General features: G+C 35.0%; 3 protein-coding genes across 6 annotated transcripts; 1 reads left to right on the top strand and 2 right to left on the bottom strand.

The window, feature by feature from the left end:
* Positions 1-1,293: 1,293 nt before the first annotated feature.
* AGL20 (AGAMOUS-like 20) lies at positions 1,294-7,031 on the top strand. 2 transcript variants are annotated; one of them, XM_008234613.3, is made up of 8 exons: positions 1,294-2,338; positions 2,420-2,632; positions 5,624-5,711; positions 5,868-5,929; positions 6,050-6,149; positions 6,265-6,306; positions 6,436-6,477; positions 6,622-7,031. In XM_008234613.3, exons 2-8 carry the CDS (start codon positions 2,451-2,453, stop codon positions 6,748-6,750), a joined length of 645 nt encoding a protein of 214 aa, XP_008232835.2. In that variant the 5' UTR covers positions 1,294-2,338; positions 2,420-2,450; the 3' UTR covers positions 6,751-7,031. The 2 variants fall into 2 exon arrangements, with proteins under 2 accessions (XP_008232835.2, XP_008232833.2); XM_008234611.3 differs by having other exon boundaries at positions 1,297-2,338; positions 2,410-2,632.
* A 123-nt stretch (positions 7,032-7,154) lies between these two features.
* Positions 7,155-10,105, bottom strand: LOC103331939 (putative fructokinase-7). The gene is made up of 7 exons (XM_008234610.3): positions 9,784-10,105; positions 9,228-9,442; positions 8,853-9,065; positions 8,572-8,769; positions 8,345-8,485; positions 8,091-8,207; positions 7,155-7,964 (listed from the first exon to the last, which is right to left on the bottom strand). The coding sequence occupies exons 1-7, from the start codon at positions 9,875-9,877 to the stop codon at positions 7,830-7,832; spliced, it is 1,113 nt and encodes a 370-aa protein (XP_008232832.1). The 5' UTR covers positions 9,878-10,105; the 3' UTR covers positions 7,155-7,829.
* Positions 10,106-12,476: 2,371 nt separating this feature from the next.
* Positions 12,477-17,005, bottom strand: AGL6 (AGAMOUS-like 6). Of its 3 annotated transcripts, none has more exons than XM_089052824.1 (8): positions 16,515-17,005; positions 14,018-14,093; positions 13,821-13,885; positions 13,579-13,678; positions 13,431-13,466; positions 13,133-13,174; positions 12,900-13,042; positions 12,477-12,787 (listed from the first exon to the last, which is right to left on the bottom strand). In XM_089052824.1, exons 1-8 carry the CDS (start codon positions 16,694-16,696, stop codon positions 12,700-12,702), a joined length of 732 nt encoding a protein of 243 aa, XP_088908950.1. In that variant the 5' UTR covers positions 16,697-17,005; the 3' UTR covers positions 12,477-12,699. The 3 variants fall into 3 exon arrangements, with proteins under 3 accessions (XP_088908950.1, XP_088908949.1, XP_088908948.1); XM_089052823.1 differs by having other exon boundaries at positions 13,431-13,472; positions 13,821-13,882; positions 16,515-16,999; XM_089052822.1 differs by having other exon boundaries at positions 13,431-13,472; positions 16,515-16,997.
* Positions 17,006-17,503: the final 498 nt, after the last annotated feature.

The raw sequence follows: 17,503 nt of genomic DNA, 5'->3' as shown, positions 1-17,503 counted from the left end.
ACTGTTTGCTTAATTTGGTTGGTTTAAAAAAGTATATATATGACATCAGAATGGGACTTGAACATGTACGATTCAAATTATGGGATCAGATTAGGATAACCCCACAAGAAGATAAGTGTTTTATTGAATTACATCCATGTGCTTGAACATTCATGCAATTTATACTGGTAAAACACCCTTCACTTGAGGGTTTGTGGATGTATCACTATTGTTTTATTCCTTATCTTCCTTTTTCTTGCTGTTCAAAGGATAAGGCAAATGATTGTTTTCTTTGTCTTTTCCTTTTTCCTCAAATTTTACGGTAGCACCCTAAGATTAAAATGGATGCGTTTCAAAGAATAACACAAAATTCGGCATGTAAGAGTATTCATATAATTATCACACGTCGGTCACTCTTATAGCAGCCACATATAAAAACTCATCTTCATTTGAAAAAGAAAAGAAAAGAAAAAGTCATGAAAAAAACTATATCCTGACCCATGTGCTAAGGGTACATAATTTCGTTTTCATGCCGTGCCATGTAACACTGTGTCAAAGAGAAAGGTTAAACGAATTCAATTTATTTACAAGCCGTGTACACCATTTGTTTGTGTTTTCGTTGTCACATCCATATCATTAGAAAGCAACCAGAAAAAAGAAAAAAGAAAAATCAAACTCTACAGAAAAACCTAACCATCCTTTCTTAATTAGGTTAATCTATGACTAGCCTTTTTACTTTGTGTAGAGGCCTAGCTTCAGATTCTTTCTTTACCAAAGAAAAAAATAAAAACACGTCAGGTTCACATCCATAAGGCTTTGGATCCACGTCATCCACCCAGATGCATTAATGCAATGATTTTTTTGTGGTCTTAAAAACAAATAAAAAAAAAAAGAAGAAAAAAAAGTGCGAAAAAGGGCAAAATGTGATGTATGCCAGACAAAGGTGGTGGCCTGTGGGGACTGCACCCCTTATTTTGAAAAGGAAAGTTAATGATACAGGCTTGTTGCGTTTTCGACTTCTGATTGGTCCAATGGGTACGTAGTTGTACGGACGATGTTGACGTGTTGCTAACATTGTACTATCCTTGCCATTTTTAACTCCACACCCCTTTTTTTCTTTTCTTTTTCGTTCTTTGCTTTTGATTTTTCTATCAGCCCTCTTGTCACAAGAACACAAAACTAAATACATAAACAATCATTAAAGATAAATATATAAAAATATATATTTATTTAATACATCACAGAGAGATAGAGGGGGGGGGAGAGAGAGAGAGAGAGAGAGAGAGAGGACTTGGTTTAGTGTCTGAGGGACTTTCATCAAGCAAGGGGGAGGAAGTTGCTTCCTTTCTCATAGATAGTTGAGTGTTTTTTGCCTTTTGTGTCCAGAATTTCTTTTTCTGGTCAGTTTTGTGGGTTTTACCAAAACAAGCAAAGGATATGGGGCTTTTTTGTTGCCAACCGCTGATTTATATATTATTATAGTATATTTTTATGTTTCTTTTTCAAGGTGGGGTTCTGGGGTAGGAAAATAAAGACATTAATGAAGATATATATGGAAAAAAAGGAAAGGTAGGTACAGCTTGTGCTTAGCTTGGTGGTGTGTGAGCCCAAGTAAAGGTCAATCAATCTCAAAATCTTCCTTCCTACTCTCTCTATAATTTCTGGGTCTTTGTGGTTTCCCTCTCTCAATCCTCCTCATCTCTCTCTCTCTCTCTCTCTCTCTATCTTTCCTTCTTTGGCATCTTCTTCCTCCCGTATTTGTCCATAGCTTCTTTCTGGGTTTCCTTTTGCATATTTGGAAAATTGGCTCAGCTTCTCTTGAACTCTGTTTTTCCTTTTTTAGCTTGTTGAGGAGATTTGAGCTGAAGAAGTTTTCTGTTTTGCTTTGTCTTTTGGTTCTCGGAGTTGAATCAATCAATCACAAAAACCCACCTATTATATGTAATATATATATATATATATATTTGTATTTTTCAGGGTCTAGTCCAAGTCTTTGCTCACAAACCTGAGAAGGTCTCTTTTAGTTTCTTTTCTTTCCATTTTGGGCTTCTTCTTCCTTCTTTTGTTTGTAACCAAGAGGCTATTTGGGGCCAATTTCTTAACACTCAATTCTTCCCCTTCGCCTCTCTCTCTCTCTCTCTCTCCCCTTCATATCTTCATTTTGATTAAAGAACTTAAAGAGCTCATATTTCCTTTACACAAATTCTATATATTGATTGCTTATTTGAATTGAAGAAGAGGATCCAATATATTTAACCTCATCTTTATCATCTTTCCAAGTCCTACCCACAAGTCACAAACCTCTCTCTTCCACAAAACAAACCCAAAAAAAGCTTCTTGGGTTAATTTTACCTATTGGGTAAGATTCAATTAACTTCTTCACCTTCTTCTCAACTCTCATCCCTTTTTAACACATTGGGTTCTGAATAGATTTGTGCAGTGAAAGCTGAGAGCGCTTCCTTCTGTTAAAAATGGTGAGAGGAAAAACCCAGATGAGGCGCATAGAGAACGCCACCAGCCGGCAAGTCACCTTCTCAAAGAGGAGAAGTGGTCTTCTAAAGAAGGCCTTTGAGCTTTCAGTTCTTTGTGATGCTGAGGTTGCGCTCATAATATTCTCTCCAAGGGGAAAGCTCTATGAATTTGCAAGTTCGAGGTATTTATTTATAAGCTTCCCCACATATATATATATATATATATTTATATTAATGTTCTTTTTTATGAATGAGAATTAATAGATCCAGTATTAGTATATATAATCACTGTCAAGCATAAATAAATAATGGTCTGTACGATCGAGGTTTGTAGGTTTATATATAAAGTCCTTTTTTCCTTTTCCCTCTAAGTTGCATATTTGTTTTTCGTTAGCACTTGCATTTCTATTTATAGTAACCTTTGAACAAGTGGCACAGTAATCTAGTTTCCTTCCACTGAGTTTGGCTTGCTATTGTTAATTACTAATGAGTTTCTCCATCCTCAGAAACTGAAGGAAGACTAATGTACGAACAGATTTACATCAAACAAACCTGGCTTAATCACAATTAATGCTTTGATTAAGTTTTTTTATTGTTTGTAATTTTAATTAACAAGAGAGGACAAAGATGTGGGAAGAGCGAGAGAATAGACATTATTTCCACATCAGTTTTTTCGTCCAAACCTTGAGATATGATCATTTTCATTCTAGATGACCATTAATTTTTCCTAAAATTACAATCGATCCCAGTGCACAGTAATTATTATTATTATTTTTAATTTTTTTTTTCAGTTGGGAGATAATATTATTTAGTTTAGCACATCAGGAAAATATATTGAGAGACAAATGCATCATCATCATCATCTTCATTTTTTTCTCAAAATTATTTGATAAATGGCGATGAGTGCATGCAAAATTTTATAATTAAAAAAAAAAAACTACAAAAAATAAAATAAAATAGGATTTGTATTTTCTAAAACAGCTTTGAAAAAACATCAATTTCAGTCCACATACATGTATGTTTTCCATAAAATTCGTATTATTAGACTGTATTTGTTGAGATCTATCAACTAAGACTCAAAATGAATACACATGAAAATATGTACGAAAAAAAGTTGAAACAATTTACTTTTATAATGCACTGTATATAGCCTCAGAAGGGATGATTAACAGCAGTCACTTCATGATATACACGTGTACTTGTATACAGTATCCTGATTGATGACATGTTTCACATTTGAAAGATCATTATCCTTCTTTTCATGCATACGTTTATGTTCATCATGTAGTACATGAACTTGTCCCTATTATAGTTTTCATTTAGTTTAGGATCCCCTTAAGGTAGTGTTTTGTAGTATTTCCAGAGCTTTTTAATAGTTAACTTCGGAAATTTATGCAACAGCTTGGATGTTATTTGTACAGAAACTAGGGTTTCTATGTTTGTCTATAACTAAACCTTCTATATATGTTGCCAACACGGTCTAGCCTAGTGGAAAAAGGCGTTAACTTACATACGTGGTATTAAGTTCAAACTCTGATGACAACTTAGTAGTGTGTGTGTGAGATACCCCCTTCCCTTCTAATGTAGACTATTATGCATGTGTAGAACATTCTGATAACCTTTTTCTATGATGGATTCCATAGGCATTAGGGATTTAATTAAGGGTTTCTTTTATCACTTTCTTTTGTGAACCAAATGCAAAGTTCAGTAAACTCTTGACTGTAGTATATGCATATCTTGTCAATCTATTCTATAGCCAGCTACTATACTGTTACTCTGCCTAGCTACTTTAAACCACTTCCATGGTAGGGCTGTTATAGCAGTAGCAGTTTTGGGAGCACAGTTTGCATAAAGTAACTTGTTTTTTAGTTGGAAAGCTTAAAATAATTTGGACACGATTGTGTGAAAGGTAGAGAGAGACAGAGATAAAGACAACAATGTACTTTACACATTTATGTCATAGCTGTGCCCGTGACAGATTTTGTAATCGCCATATAGGACATAAGCTCCTAGAGTCACTCATTATTTCTTGTACTATCTACATATTTTGCCAAAGTAGAGTTATTTGCCATGCCATGAAATGATGTGTCATGCATGTCCAGATTCTTATCTTTCTCTTGTAATGTATTTTCCAAGTCTGAACAAAATAAGGTAAACATTAGTAGGTAGAGGGTTTGGATTTAAACTCTAATTTAAGTCACATAAAATCATGAGTGTAGATGCATAAACCCAAATAATCACCAGTAGATATCAACACACAAATCATCCTTAGGTTTCTGTATCCTGGAAATGTATGAAGTGATTGCATTTGGGTCAGAATTTCCTTGTTTGATGACAACGAATACAATCTTTTCTACCCAAGCCAAACAAATAATTCACTAAAACACAAAGTTTACTATATGGACCAAGCCAGATTAAGAATTTGTGAAACAATATCCAGCAATTTTCACCTTGAATCAAATTCTGTCAACCCAATTATATTGCTGAAGTTGTCATAGATTGGTATTTTGTGGTGTGCCATCCTTGTTTCTTCTTCCTCTAGATTGGTACTTTTCAGAAATTATTAGGGTTGGGTGTGTCATCCTTGCTTCTTCTTCCTTTTCCTTTTTTTTTCCTTTCAAATCAATATTTTGTGGAAATCAAGCATTTTTGTTATGTTGAAAGTTGTAGTTGTCTAGAAAAACGGATTCAAGATATAATGATGTATCGGCAGATATTTTCATCCTTGCCTATGAACGCGGGCATATTTTGGATCACGTTAAATTCTTCGTGTTCATTTTATTTTATCTTCCAATTCATTCTTGGTTGCTTGAGTTTGATTGATATTCTCATTCATAACTAATCTATCCTAACATAAAATTCGAACCACCTAATGTAATTCTCTATGTTCTTTGTGATTGCCTTATTTGTTTTTACTCATTTATATTAATTCTCTCGTTCTTTTACTTGTCATAATAAACCCCAAGTCAAGTTTCCCGTGCAGTGTTCTACTACTACTATCAAAACCACGAGCAGTGTATGCTAATGTTTTAGCAATAGAGGAAACGATGAACCACCATATATTTTCCTACGCCTTTTTGGCTTGCCATGTTATCTCTAATTCTATGAAGCACATCTTTTCAGATAACATATACAGGATTTGTTCATTTGAATACATTGGTTTTAATACTCAGCATGCAGACAACCATAGAACGTTATCAGAAGCATACAAAAGACAACCTTACCAACAACAAATCCGTTTCCACTGACCAAAATATGCAGGTGACTTCTTGGAAACCATTACCTTTCTTCCAAAATTTGACTGGAGTGAACTGGCCGCACTTTTTGGACCCTGAACTCTAAACAAATCATATGAAAGTGCATTAGATTTTTTTTCTCTTGGTTTTCTGATGAGTTTGCATTTGAATTGTTGTGCAGCACCTGAAGCAAGAATCATCTAGCATGATGAAGCAGATAGAGCTTCTTGAAGTATCAAAACGGTTCATCTGAAACTTTTCTTGTATCTTATAACACGCCGTAGTTGAAATAGTCAGTTTTTTTTTTTTTACTCTTGTTTTACAAAGCGCCTCTTTCTGAACCTGGAATTGCAATTGCTTCAGGAAGCTCTTGGGAGAGGGTCTAGGATCATGCAGTATTGAAGAGCTACAAGAAATTGAGCAACAGTTGGAGAGGAGCGTGAGCAATGTTCGAGCAAGAAAGGTTGATCTTAAACCAAACGTTGTGCTGCATTTTTCAATAGAATCTGATAGTAACAGTCTCATTTTTACTAAATGGATATTTAACCTACTTTTTGTTTTTTCGCCTAATACTCCAGACTCAAGTTTTCAAGGAACAGATTGAGCAACTGAGAGAAAAGGTAAACTGCCGCAATAAAAAGTTTTAAAAAAATTCTGGGCTGTTTGTTGTTCTATATTCTCAAAGTTTGTGCTTGTGCTACTAGCTAACTAAATGTGAACCTTTTATTTTTTCGGTTGATGAAATTCAGGGGAAAGCCCTAGCAGCTGAAAATGAAAAACTAATTGAGAAGGTAAGTGCCTCCTTTCAATTTCTTAATTTTATATATAAATAAACTTTTTCTGTTTTCATTTTCATCCTATGATGTCATGAATTTGCTTCCAAGAAACCGAAAAACTCAATATATGTTAAAACAATTTTTTATTCTTCTTTGTAGTGTGGTAGAATCCAACCAAGGCAAGCATCAAATGAGCAAAGAGAAAACTTAGCCTTCACTGAAAGTAGTCCAAGTTCAGATGTTGAGACTGAATTGTTCATTGGACTGCCAGAAAGAAGAAAGCGCTAGCTTCTCCTCACAGTGCTTAATATTCTAATGCCATGGCTGAGCAGGAATATAAAATTCTATAGTTTTTAGATTGTTTTGTTTTCTGCATTAGATTGTTGCTCCGCTAAATTGCTGCATTGGAGCTTTGCAAGCAATAAGACTGTATTGTAGTAGGGATCATATTAATTGTCTTCTTGAAATGATTGTGATGCATATATATATGACCACGAAATACTATTGGACTATCTCATCTTGATGTATCTTATTTTTTAAAAGAAAAATTCTCCAGTGTTATTTCCTGAGCCCTTATGCTTGCATGAAATGCAGAGCATCTATCGTCAGTTAGCTGGCAGTAGTTCTTAAATATCATGTTCTTCAGAGTCTAATAGTTATGTGTAGCATAGTCTTAGTTTAAAAGTACACCCACTCTGCCTCTTTATTTTTTGGTTTTGTTTATATACAACCGATATTCGGGTTGGAGAATCTCACATATGATCTCGGTTGCAATGATAAATGCTTTGAAACTATTTGAGGTATTTCCTTGCTTCCTCTCCCTCTCTTTGTTTGAAGCACATGATAGAAATGATTTTAAATGATTAAAAAAGATGGAAAGAATTTATATAAGAGAACAGATTGCAGCTTGCCACATCCATGTAAAAGATATTGGGGGAGATTCAAGCCAATTAATACTAGCAGAGGCATGTAAAGCCAAAAACTCATGAGTCACCCATGGCATGAGATAGGGTGGGGGCGCGAAGGGTAAACCCTAGACTCGATTCACCCCAAAAAAAAAAACTCATGGGCCACCCTATTACCTGCCCAAACTGCCCTCCTAATAATGTTCATAAAAAATGACACACCCCAACTATTTGATATCATGAATGATAGCTTCAACATTATGTGCACCACCACCAGAAGCTTAGCATCAGAGTCCACCTCCAAGCACAATCATCCCTCAAACCTGGTTTCTTTAGCATGGAAACCAATTTATTTTAAAAGAATAAATCTATTTTTTTTTCTGCTTTTTTCATTTTTTGTTTTCCCCCTTTTTTGTGTAAGAATATAAGTTTATGATCTAACGGTTGTCCTATATGATCCTCTCAAGCAGTGGTTTGGTGAAGAAATTGGTCGACAGCTTCTTTTGTGGGCATTGCTGGTATAGCTCCTTTCTTTTGCACCGTGAGAGCCCCACATGCATTGGCAAACAAGAGAGCTTCTCTCAACCTTTTTTCATCCTGAAGAAGAAAAATCAAGATTTCAATACCATACTGACATTTTAACAAGTCGTATCGTTGGTTTGATACCGAAGCCAGTGGCATATGACTCAAGATTCAAGTCATACAAGGTGACAAATTACATACCTTGTACAGATTTAGGTCTGAACCCCAGCTGTTGAGTATGGCACCGACAAACGAATCACCGGCACCAGTAGTGTCAACAGCATCAGCTTTGATGCCTTCAACCTTACCCTTAAATTCCTAAACCACAGTAAAAAAGGGATCAGTAAAAACAAATTGACAAAGAATGAGAAAAGATGCCAAAACGCCTAATGTTTTGATTTGACAGTGAATAGAAGGTTTAAGATCAATGTTAGCATCAAAACGTGGATGTTTACCTTTGTATAGTATCTGCAGCCTGCTGCCCCTTCAGTTACTATCAGAAGCTTCAGATTGGGGTGATAAAGTTTTTTCATGACCATATCATCATCATAAGGATCATCACCTCCAGTCAAGAACTCAATTTCTTCCTCACTTATCTGCAATTTTGCAAATATTATTCCCCATATCTTAGTTATATTATTTGTTGATCATAATGTGATAGGGTGGTTTTTGGAAAATGCACCTTAATAATGTCAGCTTGGTTCCATATGCTCATAATGCCTTGCTGAGCAGCCTCTGCAGATGGCCACAGTGGCAATCTCAAGTTTGGATCATAAGAGAGGATACAACCAGCCTTTTTGGCAATGTCCATTGCAGCAAGATGAGCTGATCTGCATGGTTCCTCGATCAAACTAATCGATCCATAGTGAAAAATACCAGCCTGCATCAGTCAATATTGTCAGGAACTGAAGAAGAAAATGACTATAAGCTATAAACTTTCATCAAAGAGAATATTGAAGTTACCTTTTTTATTAGATTCGCGTCAAGTTCTTTCTCATGAAGAAGCTTATCAGCACTTGGGTTGCGGTAGAACATGAATTCGCGTTCCCCGTCATTTCTGAGTGTAACAAATGCCAATGCAGTCCTTGCATTTGGGTCAAAACGCATGCCGGAATTGTCCACATTGTTTTCTTTCAGAATATCAGCCAACATGTATCCAAATTCATCTTTACCAACCTAAGATGCAGAACGTAGAGACTTTACAGTTATAAACAGACTCACATGATAGATGAGAATCAGAGAAGAATATGATGTAAACCAAAATGTTCATAAAACTAGCGATAAACAAAACAATGAAGCTGAAAATTAATATTGATCTTGCATGCTTAGAAAAAACACCTTGCCCATAAATGCTGCTGAGCCTCCTAATCTTGATATTCCAACTGCAACATTAGCAGGAGCTCCACCAGCAGCTTTTTTGAAACCTTCTGCATCTGCAAGAGAAACTCCAGCAGTAATTGGGACGAAATCGATCAACATCTCCCCAAAGCAAACAATCAGTGCTTGTTTCTCTTGGGTGCTCCTTTTCTTAAAAGAAAATGATTTAAATGAACCTGCATGGGACCATTTGCTTAAGAGTTAAAGATCAATATTGATAGAAGTACCAAATTAGTGACAGCAAGTTACTAATACTAATCTGAAACTGCAAAATGGTAATGCATGAATGCAACTAGTTCAGATTGGGAAGCTCATCAGCACAAAAATTCTCCTGAGAGAGTTAAAATACTTATCAGCGTCCGATCATTGACCTCAAAAATCCAATTGGGTACAAATGAAACTTAAAAAAAAAAAACCCAGGAAGAAGAAAAAAAGATGATGAGAATAAAACTGTTTCAAACTCAAGAATTCCCAGTAATATAACACATAATTTAAAGGTGCAATGAATTATTAATACCAGCAACAGAGGAGGAACTCCTAACAAACTTGAAGCTACCCTTTTTGGATCGCTCAAGTGTCACTGGGAAGCAGCTGCAACCTGTTGGGGCCATTATAATGAATCAACTCTACAGAAACTGATCAAGTTATTGTTTTTTATTTTTGTTTTTTTTGGTAAAAATTGTTTTTGAATTTGATTGTGACCCAACGTTGAATTGCGAGTTGAAAAACGCCAATCAACGTTGGTTTTTGACAAAATCAAAACCCAGATCAACCCTGTTTCACAATCAGATTAAAACAAAGAGTTTATATATTGCACATTGGTTTTGTGTTCCACCACCACCACCACCACCACCATGGCCTGCTCTGCTATTATTAGAATGCTTCCATATCTCCAACAACTTTCTCTATTTTTGAGCTAATTTTAGCCGAAATAACTAGAAACTCATTTCTAGTTAATAATTTTGCCAAGTGACTGCTTCAACCATGGTCCCTATTTTAGATATTCATGAGTTTTTTTTTTTTTGGTTGTATTTTGAAATCAAAATATGGGTTGGCTGCAGCAGAATCTCAACTTAATTTATCTTTCATTTTGTGTTCTTTGCTGTTCGTTTTGTTAAATAGAATAGGAGTTTATGTTTTGACCCAGTCTTGCCAAGGGAAACCTGCTGTCAGCTAAATTCTTTGTAAGAAGATGATCAAATTGAACCTGCATTGATCTTGGCCAGTGTAGGCCTTATTCTTTAACATAAATTTTTTTCGGGTAAATTACTCAAATGGTCCTCAAATTTATACATGATTTACATTTGGTCCCTCAACTAAATTATTCGTTCAAATGATCCATCAACTCTATATTATTCGCCCCAGTGATCCTACCGTCTAATTTTCTGTTAGATTTAACCTAATTTTAGGATAAATGATGACCAATTTGCCTTCATATTTAACGAAAATATTGACAAAATGTAACGGTTGGACCAATGGAGAGAATAATATAGAGTTGATGGATCGTTTGAACGAATAATTTAATTGAGGGATCAAAATGTAAATTGAGTATAAATTTGAGGACCATTTGAGTAATTTACCCTTTTCTTTTTCAGTTTCTTAATCTTGCTCCCATATAGAAATTTTCCTAGGTTCATTAGAATTGGAGTATATAAATATTATATTATATTAATTTGGTGTATGGAAAGTTAAAATTGGAGTGCAAATCATATCCCTTTAAAAAGTAGTTAGAATTGTGACGGGGCTTGGACGTCACAAACTTTGCGTGGTGGGTGGGGTTGGGTGATATGTGATGCATTTAGGGTGTTTAAAGGGGCTGGGGGTGAAGGAGGTGTTCGATGCGGCGCTGCAATAGTTGCTGGCTGAGGCATTACGCGGTCCGTGTGCAGGAGTGGACCAGGTGGCAGCGGGTGGTGCTAGAGTCTAAGTCCAAGCTCATGATTGATATGTTGAAAGGGGTTGGCTGTTCTGACTCCCGGGTTGAAGGCATTGTGCATGATATTAGATTCCTGATGCGGCAGATGCAGACGGTGATGTTGTCTTTTGTTCCTAGAATAAATAATAAGGTGGCACATTTAGTTGCTGCCTTTGTGTCCAAAACCCAAGGTTTGAGTAAGTGGGAGGGATCTCCCCCTTTATGGTTAATTAATTCGTTGGCAATTGATGTATCCTCTTTTACTGTTGAATGAAATGGAATTATCGTTCTGGATAAAAATAATATATATATATATATATAATTTCTCAAAAATATAACTGCAACCAAGAATGTCTCCTTATAACAAAAACTTATATATTATGGGATATCAAAATAGAGTTATTTCGGATCACATGCAAGTTCTTCTCGTACTACAACAAATTAAGTGTAGACAAAAAAAGATAAGGGGACGCATGCTCTGCTCTAATACATTAAGTAATTGAAAAACATAGTACTCATGAAAATTTGTTGTTTCATGAGTAATAGAAAGATCCACATTTCCCTATATAAAAAAAAAAATCAACATTTACTCAAAAACCACCTTTATAATTGTTTTATTTTATTTCCTTTTTTTTTTTGGGGTCCAAAAAAATATATTTTATTTTATTTCCTTAGAACTTCAGGAGAGGAAAAAAAAAAGGAAAAAAAAAAGGATTTTCTGAAATGTATTGGATTTTATTTATCGAACTTCAAAGCCCACTCGATCAAAAAAATAAAAAATAAACTTAAAAGCGCACCTAAGATCGAAGGCCCTATTGACTGGTCCTTCTCCTTAACAAGAATTCTACTGGGCTTACAGAGTAACAGAGGTCCAAAATTTAAGGGACAAACTGAAATATCAACAATTGGATGAGCAAGGGCTCAAAAAATACAATCGAATTAACCTTCCGTTTGAATAGAAGAAAAATAACTCGGAATTTAGTTAAAAGAATGTAAAACGGGTCTAATTTCCACAAAATGAGGGCTGAAATTATAAAAAAATCCAACACCCAAAACACTTTATAAACACACTCAAAACCCATCATTACACACACTCAAACCTTATTTATAAACACACCCAAAAAATATACAATTGTTGATTTTGGGTGTGTTTCTATGTTTAAATAGTGTTTGGGTTTTTTTATAAATACATGTCTAGGATTGGGTTTATTTATAAATTTGTATTACAATTTTAATATAACAGTGGACAAAAGAAGCAATTCAATAAACAAATTGATGAAAAATAAAACGAAATATATAGCAATCTGAAAGCGAGTAAATATATATATGTGGAGAGCATTACAATTCCAAAAACAAAACAATATACGTAGGGCAACCGTAGGGTCATATATTCTTGCAGGTACATCAGAAGATACATATGAAGTTGCAGATCCCAGTACAATGAAGCCATGCATATGGACAATCATAAATATATATATATATATAAATTATCCTTTATTTTTCATATTCATTAGACTTTCAAAGAACCCATCCCTGGATGAAGTTGGTCTCACAAGCCATGCTCTTCGACATTGAAGGCCCCTCAGCAGGAAGATATTGATGGTACCTGTTTCAACAACAACAACAACTATCATTTCAGTTACAATTGTTGACTCACTTTTTTCTGAAGTTTTTTTCTGGAAAAAAGGGGAAGAGAATTAAACTAAATTAGAGCTTACCCTATTTGCAAGACAGGTTCATGAGGTTGGCAGTCCATGGGGTTGGTTTGGGAAGAATGGAAAGAAAAGCTGCTGCTTCCAGCTGCTGCATTCGAGCTCCACATGTTTTGGATGGCTTTAAGATTTTGTCCTTCTGTCTCCAGCTGAAATAATAATCAAAGCAAGAAGAAAAATACTAAATATATACGTTTCAACTGGTTTTAACAAGAAAAATATCAGTCGATATATATTACCTTGACCCTCAGCTGCTTGTTAAGATCTCCAAGGTGACGCTCCTGCCATGTTCAATTATTAGAAACCATGATCACCACAGAGGACGTCGGATTAGATGCTAATCATGACAATTTTGAACACGAAACTTTACCCGAAAAAGAAAGAAAAGGAGAATAAATTCGGGTTTGAAATATCTTACTGTTCCAGCCTAGCTAGTAGAATTTTTATGTGTTCATCATGAGATTGGTCTGTTTATTTTTAGAAGTAAGAATTCTTGTACAAGACAGTTGACTTTGTATAAATTATATAAAATTATACCTTTTTGCGCAGGTCCTCCATTTGCTCAATCATAAGCTGTGTCTACAACCAAGGACAGCCCGAATGTATAAAATATCTCAATGTCGAATTATATTTTATTAATTCATAACTAGTTAGTTTAAACTTTAACATTGTCACACTTAATTACCTTCCTTTGCCTGGCCTGTGCAAGAGCTCCTTCAAGTTGTTTTTCAAGATTTTGCAACTCCTTCACATTCAGAGGTCCGAGATCTTCCCCAAGCAATTGCCTTGATTAAAAAAAACATAGCACCCAAAAAAAAAAAAAAAACTAAGGTTAGCATAGATATTATACAGTGATGCTAGCTATTAGTTTTTACTTAATTATGGATATAAGTATAATTATTGATTGCTAATCAGTTGCAGCATAACCTTTGAGTGCGCAGAAGGGATTCATATTTAGCCTTGAGTTTTGTGACTTCCTGATACCAGCTCTGCTGATCAACAGCCAAAAACAAGAATTAAGAACGCTTTATGAAGAATCATTAAGAAAAACATATATACATCAAATTAATTAATTACGTGAAATCGATGGTTCGAAAGGAAAATTTGACAAGGAGTCAAAATACCTGTGCTTCACGTTCAGTGCTGTTTTCCTCAGGATTGAAGCAGGAATGTTGGTATCGTTCGAGGGTTTTGGTCATACTGCCAAGAGAAAGAATAAGGGAAAAAGTGTTGAGTTTTGAGCCTATTATATAGCAACTTGATTCAAAGCAATTTACCAAACACATCTAAGAGAACAGTGGAGATATCACAAGTTTTGTTGAGCTAAGTTACAAGCATTTCATGTACATATATTCTAAGAAATAAAATGTTTTGTGCTGATTATGTAAGGTAACATATGATGATGGTAATCAAACAATGCGACATATGATAAATTGGGAAAGAATGTGACAAATAATAAATATATTGGGTACTCCAACTTTAATGTGGTACTAGAGCAGAAAATTTATTTGCATAATTACCCATGAATCAAATTAAAGAACTTAAAGTTGGAACAAAGAAATATTAAAGAAGTAGAAGTTACACAAGTGATTATGGTGAAGAAAGAACTCTTCAAGAAATTTGCAGCAAATTAACTGTTGGACTAGCCATTCTTTGAGCACAATGGTTAAAAACAAGGAATGAATCTCTCTCTCTCTCTCTCTCTCTCTCTCTCTCTCTCTCTCATACACAAATGAGTCCATGACTCACAGATCCTTGTTGAGCGGCTAAAGATCTTCAGATAATCACCATAAAATACATGGTTGATTCATATAGGCAACATGGTCTGTAACAAGTGTTGCAGCTTTTATATATATACTTGAATCTTTTTTGGCTTTCATTTTAGTGAAACATTTTAGAATCCAATTTCAGACATTATTTTCAGAAGGTACGCAAAACTCAAAAGAAATAAACTTTTGAAACCAAAAAAGGAATTTTTGCTATGCAATATATGGTCTATGACATTATTTTTTTTTTTTTTTTGGTCTGAGTCTATGACATTATTTTGTACAGAAAAGTAAGGGAAACACTAAACAGGCAAGGCATACCTATAAACTACTGGACTGATGATATCATCAGATGTGATTCAGATTGCAGGCAAATCTTGACACATGAAAGGCTTTCAGAGAGAGAGAGAGAGAGAGTGGAATTTCACCAAAGTAGCAAAACAAAACAAAATTTACTGGGGGAACTGGGATACATTGATTAACATGGAAACATGCATCATCAGGCTATATGCAGTAGAAGATAAATCATTTAATATACCATTCACCAATATGGAACATACAATTTGAAAGTTGGACTGAGATCCAGTTTGTCAAACCAAAATCCTTGACTACCAGTTCTTGCTAAATCAACCTGGGATTCACTTTCCAGGAAAAGGCAATTTTAGGTAACACCTTTTCTGAAAAATCTCTGGTTCAAAACTTAATACTTATCTGGACCAAAACCATGACTTTACCAAAGAAAATGAGCAACCCTAGTTTTTTAAAACAAAAACAAAATTAAAAATAAAAATAAATTACCATAGATCTGGAGGACAAAAGATATGAAGAACAAGATTTCATCTCTGGAGCTTCTAATACTTGACTTGCCACAGCCTCGTTGGAAGTTTTTATAGGGAGAGAGAGAATCCAAATGAACCTAGGGATCAAAAGATGAAACAAAGAGGCCAGTATATACATCTGGGGATATGGGTGTGTTTATAGAGAGAGAAAGGGACTGTACTAAAACCAAAAGATCATAGGCTTTAAAGAAATAAGGACAAGTTTTGATAGTCATTGGATTCTGAGAGAGAAGGAGAGAGAGGGAGAGTGTGTGTGTGTGCTAAAGTGCTTCAGAGAGAGAAAAAAAAAAGGGCAGTTCTTGCACAGAGGTACAAGAGGAGTTTCCTAGTCAGGTTTGCTGCTGGTTGGTATTTAAACCACATGATATGATGAGAACTTGTTCTCATATATATGAAACAACAGGAAAGAAGGAACCATCCATATACCCAGAAGTGCAAGCTAGAGGGCTGAAGAGAGAGAGAGAGAGAGAGAGAGAGAGAGATGATGAAACGTGTCGATCTGTGAGTGGTGAAGCTGGTAATGATCTCTCTTACATAGAGACGCAGAAAAACCTTCTTTGCTTGATCCAAAAATCGTTATAGAGCACAAGGAGTACCAGAAAAGATATTGCTTAGGCAGGGTGAGATGTCAGAGACATGTAATAACATAAGACAGCACAGAAATCTAAAAGCTATAGATCAAAATAAAAGGAAAACAAAAGTTAAATCTTTGAGAGTTTGAGAAGCAGAAGAAGCAGGATGCTTGTAGTATTCCATTGAAAACAACAAATCTGAAACCAAAAAGCCCAAAAGAAATTTAAAAATATATATATATAGATATGTGTAATAAAGGAATGAATTTTTTTGAGAGAAACAAATGAAAACCAATGCACCTTGAATAAAAAAGTGTGTACACAAAAGAACAAGGAAATCTAAGAAATACCCCATTACCACACAACCAAAAAGATAAGCAAAGAAATAGTTTTTTCTTTTGAGAGAGAGAGAGAAAGAGAGAGACAGAGAGAGAGCAATCTTACCCAGCACTTCCAAACTCATGGAGCTTGCCACGGCTAGAGAAGATGATAAGGGCAACCTCAGCATCACAAAGCACAGAGAGTTCATAGGCTTTCTTGAGCAAACCATTTCTTCTCTTTGAGAAAGTCACCTGCCTGTTGATCTTGTTCTCTATTCTCTTCAGCTCCACTCTCCCCCTCCCCATTTTACCTCAATATTAACCTCTTCAATTCTTCTTCTTTTAACAATTAAGAGATTATCTGAGATATTGTATTTATGTGGGTCTATTTGTTATTCTTATATATATTTATATGTATATATATAGATTCCTCTTCTTTTTATGTCCTCTGTAAGAGATGGGATTGTTGGAGCTTACACAAAAATGGAGGTGTCTGTGTGGGAGAAGTGGGAGTTCAGAGGGACCTTTGCTTATATAGAAATGGGATGTATGCTTTAGCAGAGAGATAATAGAGAGAGAGAGAGAGAGGAGGCACATGTGCCAATTCTGTGTGATCTTATAATAATATTACAACAAAATTGAAACCCAGTAATTCTTCTTTGCTTATTCTCCTTTTCTTTTCTTTGTAATTTTAAGCAAATTATAAGTTTTGGTGACCTCACCAAGCTTGCCTTAAGTGTTAGGGCAACAAATGAATAATAATCAAACCCACGCGCCCCTACTTCATTCGTTTCCATGTGGAGGAGAGCTAAGCAGTTTCGCTACCTAGCCATGGAGTATCACATTCACATAACTTGGGCCAACAATGTTACATGGAGGAGAACAAAAAAATTTCATTTTGGGGTTAGATTCCCCAAGGCCTAACCCTAATTAGTGTAAAAGAAGACAATTTTATTTATTTATTTTCAATTTTGTGAATGATTTAAGTTTAATGATTGAAAATACTCAATCATTGTGTATATTAAGCTTAAACAATCTTTAAGTTGAATATGAAAAGTACTCATTAGACTATGATCAACTAAATGCATGTGTGAGTTAGACCAATTGATCAAG

This window comes from Prunus mume, linkage group LG5 (genome assembly GCF_029339155.1).
Source record: "Prunus mume cultivar Tortuosa linkage group LG5, ASM2933915v1, whole genome shotgun sequence".
Classification (NCBI taxonomy): Eukaryota; Viridiplantae; Streptophyta; class Magnoliopsida; order Rosales; family Rosaceae; genus Prunus; species Prunus mume.
Note: the sequence above shows the minus strand (reverse complement) of the source record. Positions and strands in the feature narration are given on the sequence as shown.